The sequence below is a fragment of the Medicago sativa genome, chromosome 8, assembly GCF_051527215.1.
Source record: "Medicago sativa cultivar Bolivia chromosome 8, Bolivia_mono, whole genome shotgun sequence".
NCBI lineage: Eukaryota > Viridiplantae > Streptophyta > Magnoliopsida > Fabales > Fabaceae > Medicago > Medicago sativa.
The window spans coordinates 31,061,295-31,078,150 of NC_140756.1; the positions used below are offsets into that span (position 1 = coordinate 31,061,295).

Genomic DNA, 16,856 nt, shown 5'->3' on the forward strand with positions numbered 1-16,856 from the left:
TATAATCAAACATCATTAACCTTTTTATGTTTATATGTTAGATTTTTTTTCTCTTCAATATTCTCAACATTCTCTTCAACGTTCATTCTCTTATTGGAAGCAACCATTGTATGACCCACTTCTTTGAGTGGAATTCATTTCTAAAGTGTGCGACTCATTATGATTTAAATCAATATCGACATGAGTAGTGAAGAGTGTGTTGAAAAGAAAATACTGTTAATATCATCTGCATTACTCATAATTCAGTATCTTCTATTTTTCGCTTTCACGATTTGATCAATACACCAATACTACTTGATAAGAGTAGCTTAGTAAAAATAGTTTTTATTTTTAGCAAATTAACTATCATTAATTACAAAACCAATAGAATATTATCTTTTAAAATATATAAACAAAATAAATCCGTACTACAACTAAAATCCATGTCAAAGTCATTACCAAACACAATCCGTGTGAAAGAAATCCGTCTGAAAAGAATCTTCTTACCAGTTCTTCTTATCCAAATTTGTTTGCAAAAAACAACTTACATGTATGAAACCACCATGACTTTTAGTCATAACAACAACAATAATAAAGTGTTAGAGAAATGATATTTTGACAACCACTTTTTGACAACTTTTGGACAACTTTCTCTTTCATACTTACATGATGTTGTTATCCTCTCTCTTCCTTTTTCTCTCTCCATTGTTTTTGACCAATGAGAAGTGAGAAAAACAAGGTTGTCAACAAAGTTGTCATCAAATGAATGTCAAAATATCATTACTCAAAGTGTTATTATTAAGACGTGTTCCCCTTTTCAAGTTGCAATTGCAATCTTTCTAAAACAGTAACCTAACATAAACCCACTCATATAATCTTCTACCAAAAAACTCCAACACGTTTTCCCCCCTCTCTCTCCCTCCAACCCAAAAAATGGACGCAAACCGCCGCGCGGTGCGGACGCTAGTATCAAAACTAAGCTCCGTTTCAGAAAAAACCCGAATCGAATCACTCATCGAGCTTCGTCAATTATCAAAACAAGATCCATCAACCCGACCCATAATAGCCGAATCAGGCGCAATTCCTTACCTCGCTGAAACCCTTTATTCATCTTCACACCCTTCTCAAGAAAACGCTACAGCAACACTTTTAAACCTTTCCATAACAGAAAAAGAACCTATCATGTCCACGCGCGGTGTTCTCGACGCGCTGGCGCACGTGATTTCTCATCATTCATCTACCTCCGCCGCCGCCGCTGTTCAATCCGCCGCCGCTACGATCCACAGCCTTCTTTCGTCGGTTGATGATTATCGTACTGTTGTTGGATCTAAACGTGAGATTGTTTATGCGCTTGTTGATATTCTTCGTTGTCACCGTTCTTCACCGCCTAGGACGGTTAAAGATTCGTTGAAAGCGCTTTTTGCAATCGCGCTTCATCCGTTGAATCGTGCTACGATGGTTCAGTTTGGTGTTGTTCCGGCGTTGTTTTCGTTGATTGTTAATGATGGTAGAGTTGGGATTGTTGAAGATGCTTCCGCGGTTATTGCACAGGTTATTACAATTCTTGATAGAACTCATATCATTTCTAGAAATGTACACCCTCCGGTCACTATTATAAGCAAAAAAACAACATTTTAGATTCATTCATTAAATGATGTATGTAGTCTTTATTATAGACCACATACATCATTTAATAAATGAATCTAAAATGTTGATTTTTGCTTATAATAGTGACCAGAGGGTGTATATAGATAGAAGAAGTTGAATTAAATTAAGGGCTCTTTTGAATTATCTTATATTTTAACTTATGGAAAATAGTATATGCAAATAAATAAATGTTAATTCATAAGTTCTTCACCGTGACATTAAATCTGGGTCACACAACACACATTACCACACAACATCTGGGCCACACAACACAACACCTTTGTGTGGCCCAGATTTAATGTCACAGGTGACATTATGTCACCCAAGTATTTTCCGTTCTTCATAAGCTTTTTTTTTTTTTTTTTTTTCATAAACTAGCTTGACAAGGTTATGAAGCACGGATACGGACATGGACACCGGGCATGACATGGACACTGACACGCCGACACTGCTAATAATTTGAAGAGATCACATAATTCTGTGTAATTATATGTGTCGGTGTCGTGTTGCGTCGGTGTCGGACACGATACATGTCCGACAATGTGACGTCTAATCTTAGGAGTGTCCGTGTTTCATAACTTATGAATAGTACAAATTTATTTAGTTGCATAAACTGTTATGCTTAAGCTCAGAAATAAGTCAATCCAAATAGACCCTAAGCCCCAAGTAATACAATGTGATAGTCGGCTAGAACAACTAACTCTCAAACGGGCCCTAAGTAATATAATAAGATAGCCAGTTAAAATAATTAACTCTTAACTAATGTAACTGATATGTAACTAACTTTTACATCTCTGATTTAGGTTGCTGGTTGCGAGGAAAGTGTTGAGGCGTTTAAGAAGGTTTCTGGTGTTGGAGTGTTGGCGGATCTGCTCGATCTTGCTACTGGTTCGAGTATGAGGACGAGGGAAAATGCGGTGTCGGCATTGCTTAATCTTGTGAGATGTGGTGGAGATGTGGTGGCTGGAGATGTAAGAGACGCGGTGGCGTTTGGTGCGATGGATGGAATTGCTGATGTTAAAGATAAAGGAAGTGTTAAGGGGAAGAGTAAGGCTTTTGAGTTGATGAGAGTGATGGTTGGTGATGTTCGTAGTCACGGTGATGTTCGTAGTGATGATGTTCGTAGTGATGGTAATGTTGGTTTGAATAGTGATTCGTCGTTTGGTTCTTTCATGAATGAAGATAGTGGTACGTCGTTTTGAATGGTGGTTCGATATTTGGTTCTTTGATGAATGAAGATAGTGGTACGTCGTTTTGATTGGTGGTTCGTCGTTTTGGTCTCTTGGTGAAATGAATTTTAGGTTGGCGGATCATGTACAAAAGTAGATTAGAATTTTGTTGTTGTTATTATTTATGATATGTTGTTATGATTCTATTGATTTTTATGTTATGATATGAGAAATATCATGATATGTTGTACATTCTAACAAAGAAAAAGCTCATTAATTGAAATGGTTATTCTTCTTCTGGTGTGTATAGTGCTTTTGATTTGAAGTTGAGTTTATAATCTGTGAAAGATTCAATCTATAAATCAAAGAAGTAGTGAATGAATAGCTATGAATTATTTGTGTTTATGAGATTTTTGCTTGCAACTTTTAAATGAAAGGATGGGTATTCAGTCAACTGAATAATTGTTGATCACAGAATGGTACTATGCTACCATTAGGACATTAGCACTGAATAATAGATGTAGGGGGTGTTCATAAACTATTCTAGAGACACTTGAACACAATCCAATTTAACAAGATACTTGCAACTTATTTGCTTCTGGAAAAAATGGGTTTGACTCTCACACTCAAACGTATGCAATATCTTTCAAATTTGATTGACTAGCTGAAGGATATTACATCTCACAACTTCAATTCCTTGGAGGCTTTTCACAATGATAGCCTAGTTCATATAGAGCTGCACATTCTAGAACCCCCCCCCCCCCACATTGCATGCAGTCGCAATTAGGACATAAGTCACCTGTGTCTTTTATGATTGGTTACCTATGAAGCACTAACACTCCTTACGTGTCCGACACCGACACATAATTATACTGAATTATGTGAATTTTTTTAAATTATTAACGGTGTCGGTGTCCGGTGTCCGTGTCCGTATCCGTACTTTATAGTTGGTTACCAATCTACCATGTAAAAGTTTCCAACCTAAACAATGAAAGCCACTCAAGCTCATATGCACTTGCCATAGAAAAGTCCTTGACATTTTCAGGCTAAATTATTTTATCAGCTTCAGACCCTTTAAGAAAAAACTTATTGCTCAAGGTCGATCAGCTTCAGGCTCCACAGAGAGGGTAGAGCTTCAGACCTTTAAGAGAAACCTATTGCTTAGGCTTTGTTTGGGAGCTTGGAGGGGATATAATATCCAGCATTTGAGGCTTCAACCCATTCACCCTGGAAGTTCAATTTATTAATAAGTTTTATTGTTTTTGGTGTATTGTTTTGGGAATATTGTAATGCCTCAGCATGACCATTCGAGTGTGGTTCACACCACGTGCATCTCTTTTGTTTATTGAATATTCAAAATCTCAAGAGCCAGGAGAAAATGTAAGCTTATTTGCGACCTGATTTATTTTATAAATACACATTGGAGGCGTATTACCTTTTTGAGAGAAACATGCTTATAGCATTTCATTGATAATAAGAGATTCAATACAATCGGGTATATCGAAATAAACGGCGGGACTAGCTAAAGACGTGGCTTCTCGTGCAAGAGCATGAGCAACCGCGTTGGCTTGTCTCCTAATGAACTCCACCCTAGAGTTAGAAAAGAAATTACTGAACAGTAAACGACATGAAGAAATGATACAACCAAATTCGGATAAGTCGTTCCTGCTAGAAAGGAAAGCATCAGCTGTCAACTTGGAGTCTGTTTCAAAATCCACATTGTTAAACCGCATGTCACTCAACCATTGTAACGCAGAATGCAACCCTAAGGCTTCACCTACATCCACCGGGACATTACAAGGAAATGGAAGCGCTTTTGCAAGGACAAACGTACCTTCAGCATCCCGAACACAAATTCCGATACCTGTACGGTTATCCTGAGGAGAGAAAGCTGCATCAATGTTACATTTATATCTGCCTGCCCCAGGAGGCTGCCATGTAATTCGGTGTTGAAGAGAGGGTGGGGTCGTTGTGTGTTGCTGAGACGAGCTAGACCCATGCAAGTCTGGTGCGTTCGCTAGCTGCCAGTCTTCAACCAAATTCCTAGCACGCTCGACTACCATGGCACTTGTTTCTGTGACATCCTCCCAAACCCGCAGATTACGATGTTTCCATAAACTCCACAAAACAGATGACAGGCGTTGAGTTAATTCAACAGACAAATTTTCTAACAAATGAAAAATGGCAGACATAGCTGAGTCTGTGACGGAAATTGCATGGTGCACCGAGCTCCAGAGACCCGTTCTATTCCAAACCTGTATGGCAAACGGACAATCAAAGAAAACATGCATAAGATCTTCATGGTTAGAGGCACAACTAGCGCAATTGGTCGGACAAGTAACACCTTTATCTAACAGTCGGACACGTGTTGGCAAACACCCGCGACACATCCTCCAGATTAAATTCTTAACTTTCGGAGGCACCTTGAGAGTCCAGATGCCATACCAGTATCCCGGACGCCAGTTATAAGATGAATCAATTAACTCGGAGACACATAACCTATAAGCACTCCGAACAGAGTAACGTCCGTTCCTTTCCGCTTTCCAGATCATACGGTCCTCTTCAACCTGAGAAATAAGAGATGTGTGAAGTATCTTATCTGCAATATCCTCGCTAAAAACCTGTCTAACCACCTGTTCATTCCAACTTTTGTCATATAAATTCATCAAACTATTAACATTAAAATTATGAACAAAGTGAGCACCCGGAATATCGCTTCTAATAACCTCCCCATTTGACAACCAAGGTTCATTGAGAATAGATATATTTGCACCTGAACCTATACTCCACCTAGCGCCCCCACGCACAAGGAATCTAGCACGCATAATGCTACGCCAAACGTAACTGGGATTATGCCCAACAGTTGCCGTGAGAAAGGACCCCGTCGGGAAATAACGAGCTTTAAAAATGCGAGCAACCAGCGAGTCCGGTTCTGTGATAAATTTCCATCCCTGTTTACCCAACATAGATAAATTAAAAGCAGAGAGGTCCTTGAAACCCATACCTCCGTGAATTTTCGGTGCTGAAAGTTTCTCCCAATTCATCCAATGAATTCCTCTTTGCGACGTTTTACCGTGGCCCCACCAGAAAGAGTTCATCATCTTTTCAATGGAGTCTAGTAAAGTATTGGGGAGCTGAAAGACACTCATCACATAGGAAGGAATAGCCTGCAAAACAGATTTTATCATTACCTCGCGACCTGCTTTGGAAAGACATTTTCCGCTCCAAGAGTTTATTTTTTGCCAGACTCGGTCCTTAATATAAGCGAAAGTAGCCTTGCGGTCTCGCCCGATCATAGAAGGTAAACCCAAGTACTTACCTGTGCCCAACACAATTTGAACACCAAGAACATCTGTAATAATAGTTTTGAGGGCATCGGGAACATTACGACTACAATAAATTTCAGATTTAGGTAAGCTGATCGCTTGACCAGAAGCTAACTCATATGTGGAAAGAATATTTTTCATGACATGAACTTGACTCTCAATACCTATTCAAAACAAAAATAAAAATAAAAAAGGACGATAGTACAAGTCCACAACAACCCACATAATTACATTATCTTAAAACAATATTTTTAACTAGGTGCACATCAAACTACAAATACACACCAACCTCAAGGTTGATGTGGAGGACGATCAATTTATTGGTCTTAGTGTAAGCACTTAAACCTCTTAAACAAGAGGTTAAGGGTATGAGCTCGGACTCTTGTCTATGGAAAAATTCAATTGAGAAGAGAGAATTTATGTTGTCTATTTCATAGATTTTTCGACGGCGATTAATCAACTCATTAAAGAGAATCGCTACTCTAGATATATGCGATTTTTTTCTCATACACATTAGCATTTTTCTTTTTAAATTAAGGGTTTTAGGTCTGGATTTGTTAAGAAAAAGATGTGACTGAGAGTAGAGATTTCATTAAAATGACCAATCAAATTATCGACAAAGATTAGTTATTAATAAAATTGACAAACACTTTGCGGTTAAAACTAAGTGTCTTCTTTCTTTCAAAAACAAACTAAGTGGCTAAAAAAAATTATACATTTTTTTTTTGAGAGAAAAAAAAAATTATACATGTCACATGTGGTTAGGTGTTTCATTTTTTTGACTTAAGCTTATAATTTAACTATTTTAATTTTATGTTTTGCTCAGTTTTACAAGTTCAGATAAGCAATCTTTGAATACACTGGATTGGCTTGTCCTTAGAGTTGCTGCATAAGATAAGATACTATGATAACATTTAGAAACACCACGCTGAAAATAATGTCATCTAACTTCCACCTTATATAACATTTAGAAAAATGAATATAATATGATAATGATTCGGAGGAGTTACTTTTTCCAACAGTATATTGGATTAGGTACACAAGGGGGGTAGCACTTTGGTGCCATTAAATCTGGGCCACTAATGGCACCAAGATAGATGTGTTGTGTGGCCCAGATTTAATGGCACGGTGTCATGAATGGCACCAAAGTGTGGGGGTGCCCATTTACATAATTTTGCAATTGAATTAATTATTAAATTTGAATATAGTGAAACGTATTCGAATATATATGTACGGCGGGAGAAGTGAAACAAGAAGCTGGAATAGCTCAGATGGTTAGAGCGTGTGGCTGTTAACCACAAGGTCGGAGGTTCGACCCCTCCTTCTAGCGTTTTTGTTTTCTTTTTTCATAATTTTTTTTAAGTTCCTCATGCTTCTAGCGTTTTTGTTTTCTTTTTTCATAATTTTTTTTAGGGAAAATTACACTCACCTACCCTAAAGTTTGCCAATATGACACAAACACCCCCCTCTAGTTTTAAAACATACATTACACTCCCTTAAGTTTTGATCAAATATACAAACACACCCCTTTTTGGTTAACCCCGTCAATTTTCCGTTAATTTTTCCACCATTAATAGTCAATCCACTTTAATCCACTCATTGTGAGATTACACCATTTTCAATCAACAATATAGTCTTGAAATAAGAGAGGTACGTAGAAAGCTACACCATATTGTTGAAGCAACTCCCATTTAATTTGCCATTTCCTTCTTTTCACCAAGAAATTTGAGTATTTCCCTGAATTACTTCGATAATATAACACAATAGTACCTATTAAAAAATATAGCTTAATGCATAAACACCTATCAGTGTGCAGAGCAAGAATCATGGTGAAACATAATCCATTTTCTACTTAAATAGGTCCCAAATGAAAAAACTTTGAAAAGGGGATGCAAAGTTTGGATGTGCCGTAAAGGAAATTTGAGGTTTGTGCTGGACATCACAGAAAAAACAGATCATCTAAAGTATGAATACTTATTGTACAGAAACTGTCACAGTTCTTAGTTTTGTTTCTTTGAAAAGACATGAGGTTTTTAGTGTTTTGTTAAAACGGCAGGTTAACTCACCGTCAATGAAGGGGAGGTAAGTGTCAAGTTAAAATATAGAGGGGGTGTGAGTGACATTTTAAATGACATCGGGGGAGGTCAATGTAATTATCCCTTTTTTTTAAGTTCTTCATGAATGAATTGAAGGCTATCATTATCGTAGTTTTTTTTTTTTTTTTAGGGAAATCATAATCATTGTTATAGCGCCGCCCAATTATATTTTCGGTCATATTTTCTTCTGCTATTCAATCACATTTAATATTTTTTTGTGACGCATGGATTACGTTAAACATAATGGTATGTAATTTTATTTAGGAAAAAACTACTCCATTCAACAAAAACTTGAGAAACAATGCAAGAGCATAAATATACTTGTAAGCATGATGTCATTCTATACTAAATGAGAAATGATATTTGAACCCAGTTTTATAACAACTTTTGTGACAGCTTTCTCTCTCATACTTACATCTTCTTCTCATTTTTTTCTCTATTGTTTTGATTTTTGTGGCAAGACATACATTTCTTTGTATTTTTTGGTTGTCCTACAAGTTGTCCCATAAAATGGTTGTTCAAATAACATTCCTCTATCAAATGTGTTGAATGTTGGAAGCACGATATTTTTCAACACAAGGACTCCCACTAAGTGTTGAAAAATGCTTTGTTTTTTTACCAAAGGTGTTGAAAGATGTTGAATTTTGGAAATGTGGTACTCCCTCCGTTTCAAAATACATGTCCAATTTTTGCAATGTGCACTATTCACTTGACTTACTTTGACCATACTTTTTAACTAATGTATAAATACAAATATTAGCATGTAAGATGTTGTTTGATTTGTCTCGACAAATATTTCCAAAATATTAAATTTTTATAATTTTTTACTTTGGATAATTAAAGATATTAACTGTCAAAATTGTGCATTGGCATATGTGAAGTGATTGACTTGGACATGTATTTTGAAACGGAGGGAGTATTCTCTAAAACAAAGACTCCCACTAGGCATTGAAAGACGTTGAATGTTGGAAACTTGGCATTCTCCAACACATTGCTGTTAAAGGATGGATTATATAATTTTATCTAAAAAATACTTATACTAAATCGATACAAGAGTGACTACACTTTGTCAAAAAGGGAAAAAAAGAATACTACACACCCTCGTAGCGGAAATTTTACCCCACACCCCTACATTCATACCTTCACCCTAACATTTTATATAAGGAGAATGTTAACCAGTGCCCCAAGGGCATTGTTTAAGCATCCAAAACAAGTAAGATTTTATGAAAAAGTTGTGTAATCATTGATTGATCAAAAGTAACATCTTATATTTCTAAGACAAAATTTTTATTTGGAGATTTCTTAACCATTGCCCTAAGGGCACTGGTTAGCAATACCCTTTATATAAACTACCCATTTTACCCCTATTATATAAAGTGAAAATCACCAAATCACTTTCATTTGTCGCAGATTGAGAAACCGAGAGAGTAACGTACTAGAATCGTTTTTTCGACTTTTCAATTTTGATTTGTTATTGGAATTGCTGGTTTTCAATTTTGTATCTTACCGGAATCGTTACTTGCATCGTTACCATAATCTTTTTATTTCACTTGTTCAGTTTTGGTTTGTTGTTTGCAGATTTATGGTTCATGAGAAAGGTTGCTGGGGAAGGTTTATCGTTACTGGATATTTCCAACCTTTCTTAAATAACCATGTTAATTGAAAAATGGGTTCACAAAGTTTGTTTTCTTTGTCACAACCTGTGTAAAATTTCTATCCCTAATTATTATGCAATATAAAAAACATTAACTAAAAATTAATTAAATAACCGAAAGGGAAAAGGCAGATCCTAATTCTTTAAACCGTATACACTTGTATAACTCCATAATGCATCGCATCCAACGTCCTTAATGAAAGGGGAAAAGAACAAGTTCAAAAATAAAAACCATTGTCGATAGGATTAGGAATCTTTATTTGTTTTTTTCAAGAGATTTGCAAGAATTTGTTAGAAAGAAGTCCAGAAAGTTGTACGAGTCTTCCCAGAAACATAAATATGAGTATTCCGAAAATACATAGTTAGAATGTAGGGGTGAACTCAAGTGAGGGTGAAAAATCAATGTGTAAAAACTTAAATTGAAAAAAAGGGTAAAATTGGAATTTTTTGTAATTTGTAGGGGTGAAAGTACATATGTTGGGGTATAGGGTAAAATTTCCCCTCTTAGCTTGTGTTTAGTTACCTAATGGGCCACCGCTGTCTCACGTTTGCAACTCATTTCATCGTAAATTTATAAAGTTGCTATTTGTAACTTCTCTCTCAACGCTACTTTCTACCGTGATTTTGCTTTCACCAAACACACATTTAGATTCTCTTGTTTAAACTTGACCATATCCTTAGAATTTCATTATCTCTCAATTGTCTCATATTATATCAGTTTGAATATATAATATTAACATAAAAGTGGTTGAGAATGTAATTCAAGTATTTCTAGAGATGAAAAGTGTAAATTTTTTAACATGTATTGGAAAATATTATAAGAATGAAATGATATATAATTTAAACATCTCTAATGTAACTACCATCGCTATAAATTATTGTCATTAAATCTTCCTCTTAATTTTCATTTTTCTTTCTTTTACTGCATAAAATTAAAAAACTCTACACCCTTCATAAGCAACTCTAGTTGAGTTGGGGGAGCAACTCTCTTCCTAACCAACATTTCAACTGTAGGACACTTTCTCTTTCTCCCTCCCCTATTCCTTGACCTGAATTGTTCATCAGTTTCTTCAAAATCCCCCTGCACAAACCAATTTTGATGAGTTTATCTTGCATGTATGTAAGCTGGAATAGCTCAGATGGTTAGAGCGTGTGGCTGTTAACCACAAGGTCGGAGGTTCGACCCCTCCTTCTAGCGTTTTGCAACCTACCCCAAGTTACACGGTTTAGATATCTTGGGTCCGTAGTACAAAATGACGGAGAAATAGAAGCTGATGTACATCATCGTATTCAAGCTGGGTGGTTGAAATGGAGAAGAGCCTCAGGTGTTTTGTGCGATAAGAAAGTACCACTTAAGCTGAAAGGAAAGTTCTATCGGACAGCAGTCAGACCGGCAATGTTGTATGGTACGGAGTGTTGGGCGATTAAGAGCCAACACGAGAGTAAAGTAAGCGTAGCAGAGATGAGGATGTTGCGTTGGATGAGTGGTAAGACTAGACATGATAGGATTAGGAATGACATCATTAGAGAGAGAGTGGGGGTAGCACCTATAGTAGAAAAGTTGGTAGAAAATAGGCTTAGATGGTTTGGACATGTAGAGAGAAGGCCCGTAGACGCCGTGGTAAGAAGAGTAGATCAAATGGCGGAGAGTCAGGTTAAAAGAGGTAGAGGAAGACCTAAGAAAACTATTAGAGAAACCATTAGAAAAGATTTAGAGGTCAATGAGTTGGATCCAAATATGGTCTTTGATAGAACATTATGGCGGCATTTGATCCATGTAGCCGACCCCACTTAGTGGGATAAGGCGTTGTTGTTGTTGTTGTTGTTGTTATCTTGCATGTATGTAGATAATATAACAGATTCTTTACAGGACATAGAAACTTACGAGGGTAAAGACATGCGAACCGGATTTTTCATGGTTATCTCTCACATGTTTATAAGCAAATCTCATGCCACAATCCGGAAAGCCACACATAAAGGGTTTGTCTTGCAAATGGACAGCCTTTACATGCTTACAAAGATTGGATTTCTGTTGAATCATACCCACAAGAGAGGTAAATTAAAAGCAAGAACAATTTATGTACAAATGTTTTAAATTGAACCGTAGTTAAAACAATGTTGTTAAATAGTGATTACAGCAGCACTATAGTGTAGCGAAATTTGAACAGATCGCAATTGTTCCATGATATGCTAGTACAAAATATTGTCAAATCTATAGCGGCACTATAGCACTGTCATGCAGCTGAATTTAAACAAACTGCTATTTTTCGCAATCCGTGATTGACAAGTGAGTTTAAAAAATTCTAAGTCTTTAATTAAAATGTGCATCAATCACAATCAGTTTTAAGGCTAAGGATTTCTTACACTTGAGAAGGTGCTGCTACAATCCTTATAATCACAATGAAACACCTCTGATGAACTACCATTTTCATGTTTACGGAGGTGTCTTTTAATGTTCTTACGCAGTTGCTTTTTCCCACAAGTCTCACAGTTCACATACTGGTGGCAGGATTTAGTGTGTGCTCTAAGGCACTGAAGATTAGTAAAACTCTTCATACAGCCAGGGTATAAGCACACTACCTCTATTGATTCCAGCTTAACTGCAGAAAACATACAGTCTTCAAAACCGTGCTTAACATGTTTTCAAAACTCTAAATAAAGGATCAAATTATTTACAACACATCAAAAACTTGCTCATAAATATAAAACATTTGTGCTTCTCTAGCTTTGATGCAAATTTGAAAGCCTTCCCACAGCCAGTTTCCGGGCACACGTGCTGCTTCTGAATTTTAACATCAATTGAGGTAGAAGAATCCTTGTTATGAAACTCCTTGACATGTCTTGTCATGTTTCCCTTCAATGAAAAGTCGCGGTTGCAATTCTCAATAGGACATTTAAATTTCTCCCCTTCATGTTGTAGAAGATGACGATTCAAATGGTCCTTTCTTCTGTAACTTGCCTGACAATCATCAGTAGTACAAATATACGGCCTCTGGAAGAAGTAAAAAAATGTTAAAAGCTAGAAAAGCATAAACTAATAACTTAATAAGCATTAATGTGCCCCAACAAGAATAAGCCGTGAGTAAACAAAACTGCCAACCTCGTTTTGAACGGAGCGTGACTGAGGCACCCTTGATGGAGCTTCTCAAGAGGTCTCCCTACCTGATACTGATCCATCAAGTCAAACCATGCTGCCTCACGCATTTTGGAGTCTGAGATCCAATGCTTCAGGCTACAACTTCCATAATTTTATGATTTTAGTATCATAGAATATACTTTCCTGCAAAAACATGTGTCTTCAGTTGATGCAAAAACCAATATCATCAAGTGTTACAGGGGTAGTAATTCATTGAGCAGACTAATACAGTCCACAGTATACATAAAGACATATGTAACCAGATATTAACAAAATCTACAGATGTGTAAAGCATGAACTAATTATAATCTCCCAACAAATTTTTATCTATACAGACAAATTCCAAGGAACATAATCCATTGAAATGAATTTCCAAAAAACATGATTTCAGTAGCCTTAAATAGTGGTCTTCTAAAGAAACATATGATCAGATATGTCGGCAGTTGGGACAGTAGAATGTTGCCATCTTATTATATTATCAGGAAATACCTCAAGTGAATGACTTTGCATGTGCTGCAATAGGTAGGCAGGCTTTTTAAAACTTGCACCACATTCCCTACAAGTATTCAATTTTGTACCCTGTGCTTCTTGATCTCTTTCAAGTCCTGCTTTTTCCATTTCTACCTAAGAGACATCATTGGTCAACAACATAACCATTAGAATTATATTTACTCTTGTCAAATAGGGATCTCAGCGGCGCTAAAGTGTAACGAAATTTCAATAAACCGCTATTGCCCTATGATACGCAATTTACTACAAAGTGTTGTCAAATAGCGGCTGTAGCAGTGCTATATCACTGTAGGGTAGCAGAATTTGAAGAAACCGCTATTTTCCGTGATCCGTGGTGACAACACTGATTATACTGAATTTACAAAATAGAGGCAAAGGTTAAAAAGACAGAAAATGTCTTTTGCGTTTATCCATCACGCGCTTAATCTTAAGAACTCTCAAACTCCGTCATTAAGTTTTGACGATTAATAAATAGACATATCACCCCAAAGACCGAGAAAAGAGTACTCATGGGCAAAATTATTCAGATATGCAGCTCTCTTATAGCTATATATAAAGATTCATGCTTACAAATGGTTTTTCTTTCCATGAATTTGATGTTTGACTTTCTAAAGGGTGTTAGGAATATTTGAAACTTCACAATTGAAAAAAAAAAAAAAAATGCATTTGAAATGAAAAAAATTCACAAATCATGTCGAAGGTGGTAGGATTTCCAAATCATGTGGTATCACACTATCACTCAAAAATTAACTAAACTTCGAAATGAATCGACATAGTAAAATTTAGTTCCTAAAATTGACAACTTGTGTAGATTAGTCCTTGAAAATGTCAGTGTATACAAATGTCACTGCACGTCTCAACTAGTTCAAAAAGGCGTGTGTTATGAACTGGCCTCGATGTGTGCAGTATTTGTGGCAGTTAAGGTTTTCATGTGGTAATCAGGTGTTTCATTGCATCGTATTACCACATTTTGATAGAAAAACATATCCGCGGAGAAATTGAGTAGGCACATTTGCCACTAATTTGTATACAGTTACACTTACAAGAGTTAAGTAAAATAGATTACTACTTTCACAGAGAAATTGCATGTCAATCTATGAAACATCTACATGGAGGCTGGATACGACACTGACACTGACATATCATGAATTAATTAAAATGTAATGACATGTATCAGTGTCGTCTCAGACACTACCAAACATGCGTGCTTCCATCAGCGGTGTTGTGCTACGAAGGTATCAACTCATTTTTAAACACATATCGTCCTACATGACGAAATAATGTGAAAAATGTAACGTATTTTGATTTTAACTATTTGCATTCAAGCAATCAGCGATTTGTATTTTATTTTGGACTTGATTTACCAAAGTCGAAAATCAATCAACTCAATTAGAAAATCTATCAATTCAGACGAAGTGTTTAGAAACAAAATGAAGGAAAGGAATAGAAAAATATACTTGATGATGAGAATTGATGTGAGAGGTAATTAAGGTCTTCTTGGACCTGCAGATGCCACAATATTTCCGACGGCGTCCTGGGTATGTTACACTGCTCGGTTGACAAACTCAACTCAAATCCAACTTTTTTTGTGTGTTTGTTTCCCTTTTAAATAGGCTAAAGTGTACTTTTGGCCCCCTAACTTTTAAAAGCTTGCGATTTTGGCCCCCCAAGAAAAAAAATATCAATTTTGGCCATCTATGTTTTCCCCCTTTTGCACTATTCGTCCAAATGGCCAATTTTGACCGGTCAACGCCTGCGTGGCATGCCACGCGTGTAATTACTTAATTAAAAATAAATAAAAAATCCAGATAATCATCTTCTAAATTAAAAATAAAAATAAAAAACAGAAAATTAATTTTCAAAAATTTAAAAATTTTAAAAAATAAAAATTATTTTTCAAAATTTTAAAAAAAAAATCAGAAAAACAGAATTTTTTTTTAAAATTTAAAAAAATCATAGAAAACAATTTAAAATAGAAAAAAAATCTGATTGTTTTCAAAATTAAGAAGATATTTAAAAATCTAGAAAATAATTTTCAAAATAAAATAAATTTCAGATTTTTTATGATCATTTAGAAAATTTAAAATTCAGAAAAGCTCAAATATAAATTTTTTTAAAATTTTTAAATTTAGAAAAAATTCAGATTTTTTTTTTGTGAAAATTTTTTCTTGAATTTTTATAAAATCTGGAATTATTAGTCCAGAATTCAGATTTTACGTAATTATGAAGATATTTTAATTTTTTGAAGGAAGATATTTTAATTTTTTAAAATTTGAATATAATTTTTTTTAATTCAAATCAAAATCTAAATTCCAGTTTTTTAAAAAAATTAATTAATTTAGAAATGAATTCAGATTTTTTTTCGAAAATTTTAAAAAAAAGTTATATCCAGATTTTTAAAAGTTAAAATATTTTCCAGAATTTTTATTTTTTGTAGAAAAAATCTGATATTTTTTTTATTTTGAAAATTTGACACCATAATTTAAAATATATTCTTAATTTGGAAAAAAAAATCAGAACTTTTTTCTATTTTTAAAATTTCGAAAAAAAAACTAATTGTTTTTTCTGATTTTTTTTACCTTTTTAAAAAATCTAATTTTTTTTTACTTTTTAAATTTTAATTTTTTTCTGATTTTTTGGATTTTTTTAATTTTTGAAAATTAATTTTCTGATTTTTAATTTAAAAGATGATTATCTGGCTTTTTTTATTTATTTTTAATTAAGTAATTACACGCGTGGCATGCCACGCTGGCGTTGACCGGTCAAAATTGGCCATTTGGACGAATAGTGCAAAAGGGGGAAAACATAGATGGCCAAAATTGATATTTTTTTTCTTGGGGGGCCAAAATCGCAAGCTTTTAAAAGTTAGGGGGCCAAAAGTACACTTTAGCCTTTTAAATATTTGAGATACTCGGCGTAGCTCAATTGATAAAAGGACAATAACATGTAGGTACCTATGAAAGCCGGATGCCGATACTCGCGGATACGTACATATGTATCAGAATTATTAATTATTTTAATTTTTAAAAAACAGAAGATTAGGTTAAAACTAGTAGAAATTCAACATCGCTATTAGGATTTTGAAGGATAATTTTTGCTTAAAAAAGTCTCAAAGATTTTAAAAGATTTTGTAGGATTTTAATGACTTTCATGATTTTAAAAGACAATCAGGATTTTCAATTTGGATTTCAATGGATTTACATCATAAGATTTTAAAGAATTTTATGGATTTATAAGATTTCAAAAGATTTTTTGAATTTTAAGGATTCATTAAAAAGAAATGATTACAACACACTCTATCATAATATTTTGAATAAATACTCTTATTTTTTATTTTAT

At 34.9% G+C, this 16,856-nt stretch overlaps 2 protein-coding genes and 2 non-coding genes across 4 annotated transcripts; 3 read left to right on the forward strand and 1 right to left on the reverse strand.

Moving 5' to 3' along the window:
- The first annotated feature begins 805 nt into the window (after positions 1 to 805).
- LOC146898364 (ARM repeat superfamily protein) lies at positions 806 to 3,100 on the forward strand. Its single transcript, XM_085737937.1, has 2 exons — positions 806 to 1,530; positions 2,430 to 3,100. Exons 1-2 carry the CDS (start codon positions 913 to 915, stop codon positions 2,826 to 2,828), a joined length of 1,017 nt encoding a protein of 338 aa, XP_085594063.1. The 5' UTR covers positions 806 to 912; the 3' UTR covers positions 2,829 to 3,100.
- A 4,277-nt stretch (positions 3,101 to 7,377) lies between these two features.
- On the forward strand, positions 7,378 to 7,451 carry TRNAN-GUU (transfer RNA asparagine (anticodon GUU)). The gene has a single exon. It is a non-coding gene; the product is annotated as a tRNA-Asn (tRNA).
- Positions 7,452 to 10,727: 3,276 nt separating this feature from the next.
- LOC146898366 (transcription factor IIIA-like) lies at positions 10,728 to 13,625 on the reverse strand. Its single transcript, XM_085736547.1, has 5 exons — positions 13,497 to 13,625; positions 12,581 to 12,863; positions 12,236 to 12,489; positions 11,757 to 11,900; positions 10,728 to 10,952 (listed from the first exon to the last, which is right to left on the reverse strand). The coding sequence occupies exons 1-5, from the start codon at positions 13,623 to 13,625 to the stop codon at positions 10,791 to 10,793; spliced, it is 972 nt and encodes a 323-aa protein (XP_085592673.1). The 3' UTR covers positions 10,728 to 10,790.
- On the forward strand, positions 10,996 to 11,069 carry TRNAN-GUU (transfer RNA asparagine (anticodon GUU)). Its single transcript has one exon. It is a non-coding gene; the product is annotated as a tRNA-Asn (tRNA).
- Positions 13,626 to 16,856: the final 3,231 nt, after the last annotated feature.